A 14,439-nucleotide genomic window follows, 5' to 3' on the forward strand; every position below is an offset into this window, starting at 1 on the left:
ATAAGAATGTGAATTGTTGAAGGAAATGGAATGGTGAAGGAAGAAAGAGAAAGAAATCGGGAAGAGATAGAGTAAAACAGGGGGAGATTTTTTTAATCCAAAATGTGGGACCTCCCTCACCGGAATCTTGGGTGGAGCACGAGTTAAGTTGAGTTTTTAGTGAGTTGGAAAGTTCAAGAGGGTAAAATTGAAAAAAAAAGGTGGTAAAGTGTAAAACAGTAAAAATCAAAAAATCCTAAAGATATATATTTTTTTTTTGAAAAATTTATGTTAGGGACTTAATATAACAAATGTTGTAGATTGAACTATACAAGCTATTATAGGGACTCTATCAGCTTAATTGAGTCTCGCTAACCTGTTACACGCTTGCTCTCAACTTGCACGCAAGACCCTTGGCCACATTGCTCTAAGCAACGAAACCCAAATAAAGCATTTTTTATCGTCTACCTATGGTTGCAAGTAGCAACATCCAGGGCTTCTTGGCTACGAACTTCATGAAACTCTTTTTTCTTGCCTAGCCTACTTAAAATTCTCGAAGTTCTAACTACCCATTGATGGTTTAATGTACAGTTTGCCTAGTTCAACAAAGAGACAAAGAACACAATACACCTCCTACGAAAGGGTCGCAACTCGCAAGCATGCACTAGACGGTAACAATTTGCTCAATGTTTGCATCTTGCAAAACCAATTTTCTTCCAAAGTTTGCTCGAGTAATAAGGCTAACTGAACAAATTTCCATACGAAAACCCAAACAACCAAGAAACTTTTGGGTCAAAATCGAATCGAACTGATTTTGAACCGACTAACCGAAAAATAATCTCTTATAAACAAAATGGGATGACTAGAAAATTTTAACAAATTATCTTCAACTACTACCGTGGTTGGTTTAAAAATAGACTTGTACTTCCTCCGTTTCTAAATAAGTGCAACATTTGCATAGTGTTTACTATTCACAGTTTAAACTTTAATTAGCTTTGGTGATTTACATTTTAGGAAAAACATAGTCATGTGGGATCTTGTTAGATTCATCTGAATGTGAATTTTTTTAATATCAACTTTTTATAATTTTTACTTATTGATAATTGAAGATATTAATGGTTAAAATAATGCATTGGCAAACGTGCAAAAAAGAAATGTTGCACTTATTTAGAAACGGATGAAGTATTTATTATACCTGAATGGCTAAATATCATTTGTATACTTAAACTCCATGCTTCAACTAATAGTATTAGGCCTGTCAATCAGGTCGGGTTGGGTCGGGTTCGTGTTCGGGTCAAGTTAAATCGGGTTGAAAACCCCCAACCTGAACCTGATCTGTTTAAATTTTCGGGTCAATATCATCAACCCTAACCTGATTTGAAAATGAACTAGTATTTGGGTCCGGACGTTGCCGCAGATAATATTGCTTTCCGAACTTGATATGTATATTTTCTATTCGCATTATGATTAAAAGTTGGTTGAGATGGTAATTGTATTATGTATAATAACAAGATGCCACGGGTTGAAATCTTGTTGCAAGCCAATTTTACTTTTGTTAATTGACATAACTAGATTATTTGAATAAATTTGTAGATTACTTGAATAAATTTGAACTTAGTAAAAGTGATGGGTCTAAAATAAGTGTTTATCAATCTAATCCAAAAACAACTGTACCCAAGTATAACCAAAACCCAAACTATTTAACCCAACTCACCCGACCCACCTATTTGACCGGTCCAAGAAAAGTCTCCATTCTTTCATCGTTGACTCTTTCGTGGTTGGAGACTTGGAGTGCATAAGAATTTTCATCCAACAAGATGGGACCTGCTAAATGTTCAGCACATCAAGATCTTTGAACACCTTCTTACTTTACTGCATTCACTTCTAAATTAACTCTTCCAAAATTTAGGGTTTTTCACTATCCTAATTATGAACAAATCTATGATTCCTGAAGATCCGAATTCCCAATTCACGAAGAACACATCATTCAATCATAGTACTTCACACCAAACCCTAAATTCATCAGATCGGAGGTATGCCTATTCTCGTCAATCTTCATTTCAACAACAATTTTCACCGCGAACTCCGATGACGATGATCTCGAACAATAACTCAATGATGCCGGGATTTTCGCGGAGTGTTTCGAGCATTGATATTCCACCTGCAAGAAATGAGGATGATTATCACTTGTGGAAAGATTCGGCTAAATCAGAGGAGAATTTGTCGTCGATTGAGTTGATTTCATCGGTTTTTCGAGCTTTGAGGAGTGGAAATCGGCCTATGAAGAGGTTGTTTCTGTTGATTTCGCTAAATGTGGCGTATTCGACTGCCGAGCTCTTCATTGGCCTTCTTTCTGGTCGTGTCGGTAAGCGTTTCGAGTTTTGTTTAGTGTTGATAGTCTTGTTTTTCTTGGAGCTTGTATTTAGAAGTTTACATTATTGTACTATGCATTATTGTACTTGTTAGCTTATGTGATCATCAAGATATATTACTGAGTTTAGTTGTTTTGTATAAGCTGAATGTTGTTATATTACAAGTATTTATGTTTTTCTAATGTATAGTCTAGTTAACAAGCTTCAGAATCTCCTGTTCGATGATGGAACTAGTTTTGGTATCAAGTTTAACTTTAGTGAGTTTTTTTTTGACAGGAACTTTAGTGAGTTTAAATGATTGTTTTAAACCCTGTTAGGATTTTGCCCTGGATGTTTGATTCTTTCTCTATTTTGAGAGAGTGATACTGTAGATAATCATTTGAAATTTCCTAAATTAGCAGTTCCGTTCAGTTGCTCTCTGCATTTCAGTTTCTCTCCGTTCAGTTGAGTTCAGTTCAATCTAGATTCACTCAGTGCAAAAAAACGGGGACATAATGTTGGTTTGTGACTTTTGCCTCGAGTGAGTGTGGAGTGGCTCGGTATGGTCCTTGTGCTAAAAGAAAGAGAAAAAAGTATTATTATTTTGCTTATGGCAAGAAGAGTAGTATAGAAAGTCTCAAATAGTACATTGTTACTGTTGTAGGTAGAACATTTCTGGTTGGAACAACATGAATTGGAAATTAGAAGCTCCTTTTGGGTCCTTGTATCATGGAGAGATGTTGGTTCTAGTTCAAACTTCAAACTACTTTGGCTGTCTTGTGGCAGAAAAATGTATTATAATTTGCTTTTTCTTTATAAAATTTTCTTTATAAAAATTATGTTCTTGTATGTGATTAAAAGAACCCGCAGGCCACGGTATCCACTTTGACCTGTGCATTATTTATATTCTCATTTTGGTCACATTTCCTTACTAATATATTTCAAATGTGAATTATTTTTTATTATGATGTAAAATGTTGTGTGATTATTTTTTATATGGACAAATTTTCTTTAATTTCTACTATTAAATAATAAAGATGTACATGGTCAATGTTGTGTTTTGGCAAGCGTGAAGTCAAAAGTGTTTTTGAAATGGAGGAACTTTCTAAAATATGGCAATTTCTACATAAAATTTCAGGAAAGATTTAGTTACTCCATTTCCTATCCTATAGTACATGTTTGGGATAGAGTCAGAATTGTCTTCAGTCATTCACCTCGGATTCATGTTGTGAGGTTTATAATGTTATATCATTTATTGAATTTACCCTTTGTTGCCATATATCATGTCTTAATTGTGTGTTTTTGTTGCCCTCCCAGGTTTGGTATCTGATGCATTTCATTTGACGTTTGGATGTGGCCTTTTGACATTTTCATTATTTGCGATGGCTACTTCTCGGAGAAAGGCAGATCGAGTCTACACTTATGGGTGAGATGCATTTCTGACTTCCTGTGCAGATGAATTGCTATGTCTTTCAGTTTGAAATTGTTGGCATTTGGCAGTGTCATCCTGCTATAATCAAGTATATGTGTCTTGTAATCATGTTTTCCTTTATTGTTGCGGAATTTATTTCTTACTCTGCGGGGTTGTTGGTTCGTTCTTATGTATTGATGAAACCTATTGCCATTGGAGAAACAGTTGGCCTGGTCAATATGGATTAACTGGAATTTTGATGGAATTTTTTTGTAAATAGAATTGTTAATGATGTACAAACACAAGTACATACTGTGACATTCTTCCATGTGACAAACGGACCTCTTAAGTCTTCTATGTTACTAAAAATGGAAAGAGTACGAAGAAAATGGCAAAAGTAATTCCTTTTTCAAAGGTTCCTGTTTCTTCATTTTTCTATTGAATGGAGTAGGATCAGTTAAACAACAGAGCTCTAGAAGCATGACGTGGAAAATTTATTGTGGAAATAAGCATGTGGCAGATATCTCTGTTTCTGAAAGTACTCCGCATAAGATGGATTTAACAGAATACTTGTTTGAGTTGTTTCACCTCAAGAATTCGTGTCTTTATTTAACATTTTTGACATGTTGATAGATATTTTTGTTTTAGTTTGTAGGGAAGTTTATGTAACATATGGTGCTATATCCTTGTATAAAAACTTAATATAGGCCTCCAGTTTACTATTTCAAATTCTGGAAGTGGTATGATTGAAACAAAAAAAAAGAATTAAGCTCTTGATATCTTTATTTTTTGAAAAATAGTTTGTTGTCTTAACGTTATTATTTCAAAGTTCATTTTCTTTCTTGCCTTCCCCCTGGTCCTGGATGTGGGAAGTCTGTATTTACTGCATCATTGCTTTTTGTTTGGTGTAATTGAGCTTATTAAAACTTATTTTGCACTGATTTTAACGGGTCAGAATTGATCATTAATGATCAGAACTGATTTTACAGATTTTTTTTATTAAAACTGAATTTGGCTGAATATATTTTTCTAAGTTGAAGAGAAGAAGGCTATAGTGCTATTTACCTGCTGTGAAGAAAATGTCTATGCTAGGTATTACTTTAAATTAGCACTTGCTTGTGTCTCTAGGTGCTCTAATGGTTAAAAAGATTCTGCATTTACAGTCAACACCTAGTTTTGGCTGATCTTCCTGGTCTTCTATGCAAGTTATGTTGATAGTGTTCTCTAAAATTTTCAGGTATAAGAGGCTTGAAGTTTTGTCTGCCTTCACGAATGCTGTAAGTTATGCATATGCCAGATTATTATGGCGGACCTATGCCATCCATATGATCTAATTTTTTTCCACTTTTTTCTTTCTCAATGTTAATTGAATGTTATTTGGTATGGCTGATTAGATATGTCCTGATTTTGATTACTGTATATTTGTATTTCCCTGAAAGAAGGGTTTTTTCAAAATCGGAGTCTACAATGGTTGTAATAGAATGTACTTTCTTCCTGCCTTTCATTCATTCATTTTATCATGATTATGCAAGTGGTGACCTTCTCTTAAGCTATGTCTAATACGGATTTACTCTGCATTTTTAGACAGCTGTTCCTTCTATTTATGTCTTTTTCTTTGGCTGTGGAAGCGCTTCATGCATACATACAAGACGAGTCGGAGCATAAGTAAGTACATAGAATTATTGTGTGGTCTTGTTTATGGAGATTTTGTTTGCTGATATCAGCTGGCTACTATGTTCTGGATTTGTTTCCTTCAATCAGCAGTAGTTATTACTTATTACTTGGGAATAATTAGCCTATATGACACCAACTATAACTTGGGTGCATGGATCACAGGAGCACCAACTAAAGTGGGTGTATGCGGCAACCCAAACTTCAATGTTGGAAGTCGAGGGCAGCACCGACTTTATTGTTTGTGCTTCCAATAACATAATAACCGTTTATACACCTCTTTTAGTTGGTGTTGCTCCCTGCATCAAAGATCGAAACCATATTTGGTTTCATATCATCCAATATTTCCAGTTAATTTTAAGTAACGAACTGCATTCTGCAACGACACTCGGGTCAGGTTCCATAATTGATAGATATTTCCTGCTTTATGATCATAATCGAAAGCTAGGGAGCTTAATACGGAGACAAGAAACAAGGATAGAAAGCTTTCCATAATTGTTTTTGTCTCGAGTGATCATTCCTTTTATCTCGGGGGGAAGATCAAAATGCTAAATCTATATGAATTTTTTAGTGAAGCTTTTTTGGAAATCCTACTAATATATATATAAATTTTGGTTCGTATCATTTTAGGTTATTGACTAATACATTATGACCCTATTCCTCAAATTTAGAGAGCTGATAGAGAAGTTAGTATATCTGTATCATTTTCTTTCACGACTTGTTTTATAATCTGAATACAAGAGTCATGAAAAGAAATTAGATGACCAGTGAATGTTTGATTTGATTTCAGAAATTTGATTATTCCAGGTTCACAATTCTATTAGACACCTGCAATTAGCAGAGTTGTGAGAACTTTGAGTGAATACTATCCTTCCATGCCCCCCCCCCCCCAAAAAAAAAAAAAGAATAGAAAAGATGAACAAAAAAGGAAAAGACTCAGCCTGAGAGGCTCTTTTTACATAATTAATATGCCTTGTACTGTATGTATGTTGTATTTATCTTCTTCTTAATTTTTTTTACTTGTAGGCATTATCTCATTGTTTCAGCCGTGACGAATTTGTTGGTGAACCTTGTTGGTGTTTGGTTCTTTAGGAATTACGCTCGAAGAAATCTTGGTAAATTAACCATCCTCTATCAGTTGTCTTCGCTTCCTTTTCTTTTCGTGTTAGGCATTAGTTTGTTTGATTGCTAGATTTAGTTTAGGGCCATGCAGGATTCCGGTAAGGCTAGGCAGATCTGTAAGAATTTTGAACCTTTTGTTGCATGATGCCCACTTTGTAAAGTATATTCTCTTACCATAGTTAGCTTTGTAATATGTTATGGAGACCATTGAAAGTATAAATTTGCTCACACATGTTAGTCGGTATAAATGTTTAGCACCTCTTGATTCTATACAAAAAAAACAAGACAAGGTTCTTAAGAGTTAAGAGTATATTTTAAGCTAGTAAGCTTTAGTCTTTAGTATATTTTCCAAAGTCTTGAGTTACACTTTAAGTGTATCTTTCTCAATTTGTCAATTCATGCCTCGATGGTGTAAGCGTGTTGTAGTAGTTCCATGAGATACTGCTTTAGCACAGTGATTGTTACTGTGTTATTCCCCCTATGATAGCAAGTGCATCCTGGGTGAGGGCATTGCGGTTCCAAATGTTAACTATCAAAGATAAGTTTATTATGATATAATGAACAACATGGAACTTAGGGATGGCCTTGCCATATTCCGTGGGACAATCTGTCATTCATTACATGAGATAGTCAATCTTCCTCTGCCATTGTCTCAGCTGACTTCATTTCCAATTAACTTTTAACTACCCGGTCTAATGAAAAGTAGTCTCCATGCCACAGCTGTTGTAAGTTGTGAAGCATGAATGATGATTTGTTACTGTTTTTTGGGTTAAATACCGTGAATGATGATTGCTGCTTCAGTGCTGCTTGATGGAGAGAGAGAAATTTTCTGGATAACATAATATCAGAAAGCTCCTAAAAGATGCTGATGTCAAGGGCATATATTTGCGTAAGTGCGTAACCTTACCCCGTTTGTAGTAGAGGAGCCATTTCTAATTGACTCCTGATTTGTAACACGATGACTGTTTCCTTCTCAGAATACGAAACAAGCACAGATAGTTTATGTTGATGTAGTATAATCCAAAAGGGACAAATGGATAATAGATACATATTAAGGTGTATAAAACATCAGCTAAATCAGCTGTGAATCTATTAGAATTCCCGAATGATCCCGAAAGAATGCATTCACTAAAAGCCTAATCGATCCCAAATGCCAAAGCTATTGCTAACCTATCCTGAAGGCCGTCTGATTTTATTAGCTTATTCGGAATGACTACTTTGCTCCTATCTTATTTGCAAATGCAATAATTATGTCAGGAAAAGTATATGATCTTTCGCGTTTTATATCTCTGAGAACCTCCATTGTCTTCTTGTGATCACTCCAATTTGGTAGTGATACATCACTTGCACTACGGATGACAATACATACACTTAACTAAGGACTTATAATCGTTACCTGCTAGTCCTGGTCTCACCCAGAACTGCCCTTGGCACCTAGGTCGGATCTTTCGCAAGTAAGAAGGATTTTAGTTTTTTTATTATAGAAATTGTATAGCCTCTCTTTGTAGCAACAATGCTGCGGTCTTGCATAAGATTTTAGAGATTTTTCCTTTTTTTTTCACTGAGCTTGATTTGCATTGTGTTCTATGTTATCCGATGCTCATTGCCCTACAAACCATGTTCAGGAGCTTCCATAACTAAAATGTCATTTATTCAGCTCTTGTGCTATGTTCGCTAGGTTTAATGAAACTAAAAGCAGTAAATTAAGTTCCTGTAGCCATTCTGATTTCTGAGTATCAGACGGTGCAAAACTATCACATTCCAAGGAAATTCTTGCTTCACAATGAAGCTTTAGTATCTTTTTGTAGGTAGTTAACTCCTGTTCTTCCCCTGTTTCGGATGAGGTTCTGTGATGAGTTTAGTTGTACATTCGCTCTTAAATGTGTAATTAAGAGGATTTCTGATTTAATTTTTTGTTTTCAGAATTTCTGTTTGAGAATATCTACAAAATACCCTTATTTTATTAAAAATCTATATGTTAGGTGAATCAAAATTAAGCTGCATCTGGTACACCTAAAGTATGAAAAGTAGTTCGTGTGACATTACTACGTAACTAAGTTTAGATTTCAGTTAAATGGGATGCCTTTCCTTCTTTTTCTTTTACTCTTATTTTTTACCTCCCGTTTCTATGGCAGTCTTACCGCTCCCTCCTTCCACAGAAACCAGGGAAAAAAAACGCGGTCGCTGTCGCGTTTTCGAGGGAACGGACTGTAGCGGGGGAATAGAACGTTTTGCGGCCGTCGCGGCATGAATTTTTTAAAAAAATTCACACAAGCTTTGTTTTAACTTTGTTTTTCTTATATTTTATTTTTATACTATATCATGTCCAAAACAGTTATAAATACACTCTTTGGGGGTACTTTTGATGATATTTGAGCATACAATCCTTTACAAGAGCTCGTGTATAAGTAAAATGGAAGACGACCACTACCAAAAAGAATAGTGCAATTAAAAAATAGTAAATATGTGACTGAGGGTGGGAATAAAAAGAAAAAGAGAATAAAAAGAAAAGAGAATAAAAAATAAAAAAGGGAAGAAAAGAAGACAGAGAAAGAGATATTTTATCTCAATTCTCACGTGAGTCTGCAGTCACAGGAATAAAAAGAAAAAGAGAAGAAATAAGAAGAGAGAGAAAAGAAGAGGAAGAATCAGATCGACAAAGAGCGAAATAGATCACTAACCTGCTTCAACTACTACCGCCGTCCACCGGCAGCCGCAGGTATGTCAAAGACATTGCTTGGTGTGACCGGCGAGGTAGGGGGTGTCATTTACCTCCCACAGGCAATTAGGGTTTTCTATAAAATTAGGGTTTTCATTTTAGACTGCAGTCTGAAGTAATTCAATGCAATTACTTGAGGGGTTTGTGTCGAATTAGAGTTTAAAGAAGCCAGGTAAGATTTAATTTGAGAAATTTAGGTCAGATTTATGCTTTTGTTCTCATATTTCCTTCTCTCCCTCGCGTTTTTACACAAAGCGGCCAAGAAAACGTTCTCGAACGCCGCGAATCCGTTACGTAACGGCAGAACGGCCGAGTTTGGTGTGAATTTCCTTGCACCGTTCTAGAACGGGTTTTCTCGGAACGACAACTCTCAAACCCGTTACAGAGCGCCCGTTCTAGAACGGAACAGTCGAGTTTTTCTTCCCTGACAGAAACCCTTCTTCCTCCCCTACCTTCATCTCTGTACTCTACAGCAGTCTGTACTCTGTAACCTCTAATTGTATTATGTGGTATAGATATGAAGCATTATCGTAGTAGTTGCGTAGCTACATCAGAATTCAGATGGACCTCTAGAAGTAGTGCTGTGCTGTACTACTACTGAAAATCATTAGATTCTTTGGTCTTGGTAGGATCTTTCTGCACTATCACCATTTGTCAATCAGTTCTATCATTTTATGGCATTGGGTTAAGTTCCTGCTCTTATTCTCTGTTGGAATCGGTTTCTATCCCATTGATATTGGAAAATATGCTTGGAGATCTATTTGACCGCTGATATTAGAATCCTATATAAGCTTGCAAGTTGCAACAGAGCTCTATTGCCCTGACATAGTACTTGATTAACCACTTTTTTTTTAATGAAACTAGCATCGTCGTTATAGGAGGAGAGCATATAATTTTTGAGAAAGTCCTATAGTGAAAATTCTCTTTGATGAATGTTTGGTAATATGTGGTAGTTGCGAATGGCAATCATTTACTGGTGGCAGGCAAATGAAGAAGAGAGCGAGACTAACAGACAGACTAGTCCATTGATAGTATAGTTAGTCTTGCTAGTATTGTAGATATAAAATCATTTTTACGTATCAATTAGAATTGTCAATAGGAGAAGGGAAGAAGGTAGGATTGCCATGGTAGAAGGTTGAAGAAAAAGGAAAAAAAGCATCCCAGTAAATGGTAAATGTGTTGTCTTATACTTTATTCGGACTTTAGGGCTACCTTGTCGATTTCAAATTTTTGTGGACTAAATGAAATTTTAAATAGTATGAGGGTACTATATAAAATGTCCTTTCTGTTTTGGAAAATACAGAATTACAGAAAGCAGAGAATATGGTTTTCAGTTTCTGTCGTGAGTTTCAAAAATAAACATTATTAGTTTAAGTATGCCTTTATTTAAATTTATTTTGCGATCTAAATCGTAGGACTTATAAGATCTTGAAGTCAACTTGAACTTTGAATAATATTGAACACGCCGCAAGTTTCTCGTTTAAGTTTAGAGTATATGTATAACCATTCCAAGATCTTTGCTTTTCTTTAGAGAATTTTTTCCGCGTTAATTGAATGGGGAGTCTGGACCATTGGAAAGACTTGAAGGTTTAGGCAATACTCTTTCATGGACTCTTTTAGATCAAATGGTTGATGATGGATTTAGTTAGGCTACTATACATGGGAAAAGGGTCTAAGCACAGTGATGGCTGTTTGGAAATGAGCTTGAAATTGGTTTCTGAAAAGAAAACTGTGGCAACTGGAGACTAAGATGCACTGAATAGGTAATTTGGGGGGGGGGGGAGTGCTTTAGACATTATGTCTATAAGTTAGTTGTGGGTAGCCGGGGGGGGGGGGAGTTAGTGAGGGGAAAATCAGTATTCATAGTGGTAGTTAGAGAAAGGGAAAGGCATGTTGAAAATTGTGGAAGTGTTTGGGTTAACTTTTATGAGTTAATTAGGAGAGAACAAGCCTCTCAAAAGCTTGAATATTCTTCATTATTGCTGTTTTCCAACGATTCATCAATCCAAGTTTATCGTTTTACTTAATTTCCATATCTCCTTGCTAAAATATGTCCTAGCTAAGCTAGTTCTTAGCATAATATTGGAGCTACATGAGCGGCACTTTGTCGGCTGGGTGGGCTGGAAGAGTTGGTGGTTATTGGTGAGACTGAAGCTCTGGTTCCAGAAAGTTATTCCTTTACATACTACCTCTGTTTTCTACTTGTTAGTCCCATTTGCCTTTTGAAAGTCAAAGATTTCTAACTTGCACTCTATTAAGTAGTCTATACCAGTGTTACTTCGACACCTTCATTTACCTTAAAAACGGGGTGTCGTGTCCGGTCCGACACGACACTTTACTTGGATACTTCATTTTAAACTAAAAACTTGATTTTTTTCTACAAAATAGCCGAGTCGGACACTTGGACACCCGTATCCGAGTAGACACTCAATCCGTGTCTGAGTAACATAGGTCTATACAGAAGAAAATGTATAGTCATGTGAGATCTTGCTAGATTCTACTCTGTTTATAATATATAATTATCAGCTTTCTATACTTTTTACCAACACTATGAAAAATATTAATAGTCAAAGGTTGTTCATTCGACACAGTGCACATTCTAAATGGGACTAACAAGATGGAGAGAGTCTTGCTAGTTTAGGACAACTGGATAAGTCATTGGACGCTAATCATGATATTTCGTCATGACATCCCATATACAATGTCAATGATTTATGTCAACTTAGTTGGGTCATGCACTATTCACTATTGTATGGCTTCGTATCTCATGATGGAGATGTCGATTGATAGTTTGTCCCAGGAAGTTCTGACAGGAAATTCTTTGTTTGATATTCAGGTTTCTACTTCTGCCTAGTCACTTATCAAAGTAATATGCCTGCTAAAAGGTTGTCAAATTTTGAAATAAAAGTTCCTTTTAGACTTTAGAATTATCACGAGAGACTTCACAGTGTGTGCGATATTGTAAAGCTCTGTTGGCAGATACAGATATATCTATAATTGTGGATCTTCTGTGTTTATCGATGTTCTTTTGTTCTGTGGTATCTTGTGAGTATTTGTTCTTTGTTTTCCCCCCTTTCTGTGGTGGGCTTTGAACAACTTCTGCTGTAGCTTGCTTTCTGTTGGGGTGTATTGTGGCTGTGGTTAAAGGAGACTTGCACCAACGTACTTCTGTAAATCCTTTGAAAAGGAAAATCTATTAAAAGTCTAATGCAGATATTTTACAGATTTTGGTGATGAACTTACACTGACTTTTAGCATTTCTATTTCTGTGGTGTTATGTATGTGTACGATTCGTTAAAATCAGATTTCGTCTCAGTTTTCTTTTTATTCCTTCTGCCTTTTAACTTGCTTATTGGGTAGAAATGGGAGATATATATCTTAATTTTTCCTTTTTTTTTTGAGTGGATCTTAAATATTCCTTTTTAAGGCTTGAGCTTCAGAGTTCTGACGCAACTTTTTTACTTGAAGCCTACAGAAATGCAGAAGATATGAACTACCACTCAGTGTGCCTTCATGTCATTGCTGATTCAATCCGCAGGTTCAAGACTCTCTTACCCTTTTCTTTTCCCTTCTCTATAATGTACAATGCTCTCCCTTTGTTCTTATATGGGAGATATGTATCTGTATCTTGGTACGTTTTTCAATGAAGCTAGTGGATGGCTGTTAGTTCTCCCTTTTGGCCTTTTCTGTTCTCGTTTTTACCATCGGAACTTGTGCATTATGTAGTCAATGTGGGTGTTGAATCAATTACATTTTTTTTTTTTTGGAAATTGTCTCTGGCAGTTTTATCTTTTCATTCTCCAGGAATATCATTGTATATGAGAAATATCCTAAACTGTACCATCTCTCTCACAGTGCAGGTTTGATTCTGGCGTCTTGGCTTTTGGCTCTGGGGTATAGGATTCTCTACTCAATTGTGCCTTGATGACTCTCTCCCTTTTGTTTCTCTCTCCCCTTTTTTCCTCTAATGCATTGCTTCTCTTGCTATTTCTTATATCTGCAATTCAGGATTCAGAATGCTGAAGTATTGTGTATGGGACTAGTTTCAGTTGCAGTCTTTATGCTTGTAATGCCACTATTTAAGGCAACAGGTGGAGTTTTGCTGCAAATGGCACCACCAAGTATTCCATCCTCAGCTATGAGCAAATGTTCAAGACAGGTGATTGAATGCAATCTTTTGCTAATTGCTACTCTTACAGTGTATAGATACTTGGGTGATGCTAAGTCCGTTGTCTGTTTCTAATAATATTGTATGAATTTTGTTAGATTGCTGCTCTTGAAGATGTCACAGAAATCTATGCATCGCGTTTCTGGGAATTGGTGCCTGGTTATCTTGTTGGTTCACTCTCTTTACAGGTAATTTTATAGAATTTATATCCATAAATGGCTAAATATCATTATTTTTCATGTGTTGAAGGTGTATCTATCTTTCGTTATCTGATTTATTTCATGGAGTCTCTGTGTGTGCTTGATAAATAATCATGAATATGTTGTCTTAGCAGTTAAAAGCGGGGGCTGATGATAGATCAATTCGACAGTTTGTGCATGGTTTATACCATGATCTCGGGGTCCAGGACCTCACACTACAGACTGATTATGTCTGAATTTCATGAACTGCTGTTGTAGATTTGATTTTATAAATATTTTTTACTCTTTATTGTTTTGCCTGATAATATAGTCTCAAAACATACTTTATAGGCTTTTTCTCTTTTAGAAAATCTTTGTAGACTGAGCAAATTCCTTAAAAAAAAAAAATTGAAATGTCTTTTTTTTCTTTTTTCTTTTTTTTTTTTTGCTATAAACCAGCATATATTACTATCTTGATTGTTTTACAGTGTCAGTGCATCTTATTGGGTGGTTCAGGACTTCTATCATGTTAGCTAATATGAATGCATATAAGCTGCACAATTTGACAAAAAAAAACTTGGGAAATAATAGTGTGCTCTTTCAGAGAGTCAGAAAATTGATGGCAAACAGTTTGAGGCTCTGAGCAACCCTAGTCCTTGTTCAAATGATTTCTTCATGTTGAATATAGTTGTCTATATGGGCAAACAAATCGTATTCATGTTGATTCAGAATTTTTTATGAAGTACTACCTTCGGTTTTATTAGTTTACCCATATTTATTTTTTTGGATTTCTTAGTGGTTTATCCATTTCTTTTGTTTCTATTTTTGAAATGGGTTCA

The 14,439-nt window shown here is 35.6% G+C and overlaps 1 protein-coding gene across 1 annotated transcript; it reads left to right on the forward strand.

Moving 5' to 3' along the window:
* Positions 1-1,719: 1,719 nt before the first annotated feature.
* Positions 1,720-14,031, forward strand: LOC104889187 (metal tolerance protein C2). The gene is made up of 10 exons (XM_010674342.4): positions 1,720-2,344; positions 3,648-3,756; positions 4,979-5,018; positions 5,330-5,406; positions 6,439-6,527; positions 12,722-12,791; positions 13,109-13,147; positions 13,262-13,412; positions 13,520-13,609; positions 13,756-14,031. The coding sequence occupies exons 1-10, from the start codon at positions 1,909-1,911 to the stop codon at positions 13,855-13,857; spliced, it is 1,203 nt and encodes a 400-aa protein (XP_010672644.2). The 5' UTR covers positions 1,720-1,908; the 3' UTR covers positions 13,858-14,031.
* Positions 14,032-14,439: the final 408 nt, after the last annotated feature.

The sequence above is a fragment of the Beta vulgaris genome, chromosome 3 (assembly GCF_026745355.1).
Source record: "Beta vulgaris subsp. vulgaris cultivar EL10 chromosome 3, EL10.2, whole genome shotgun sequence".
Lineage (NCBI taxonomy): Eukaryota > Viridiplantae > Streptophyta > Magnoliopsida > Caryophyllales > Amaranthaceae > Beta > Beta vulgaris.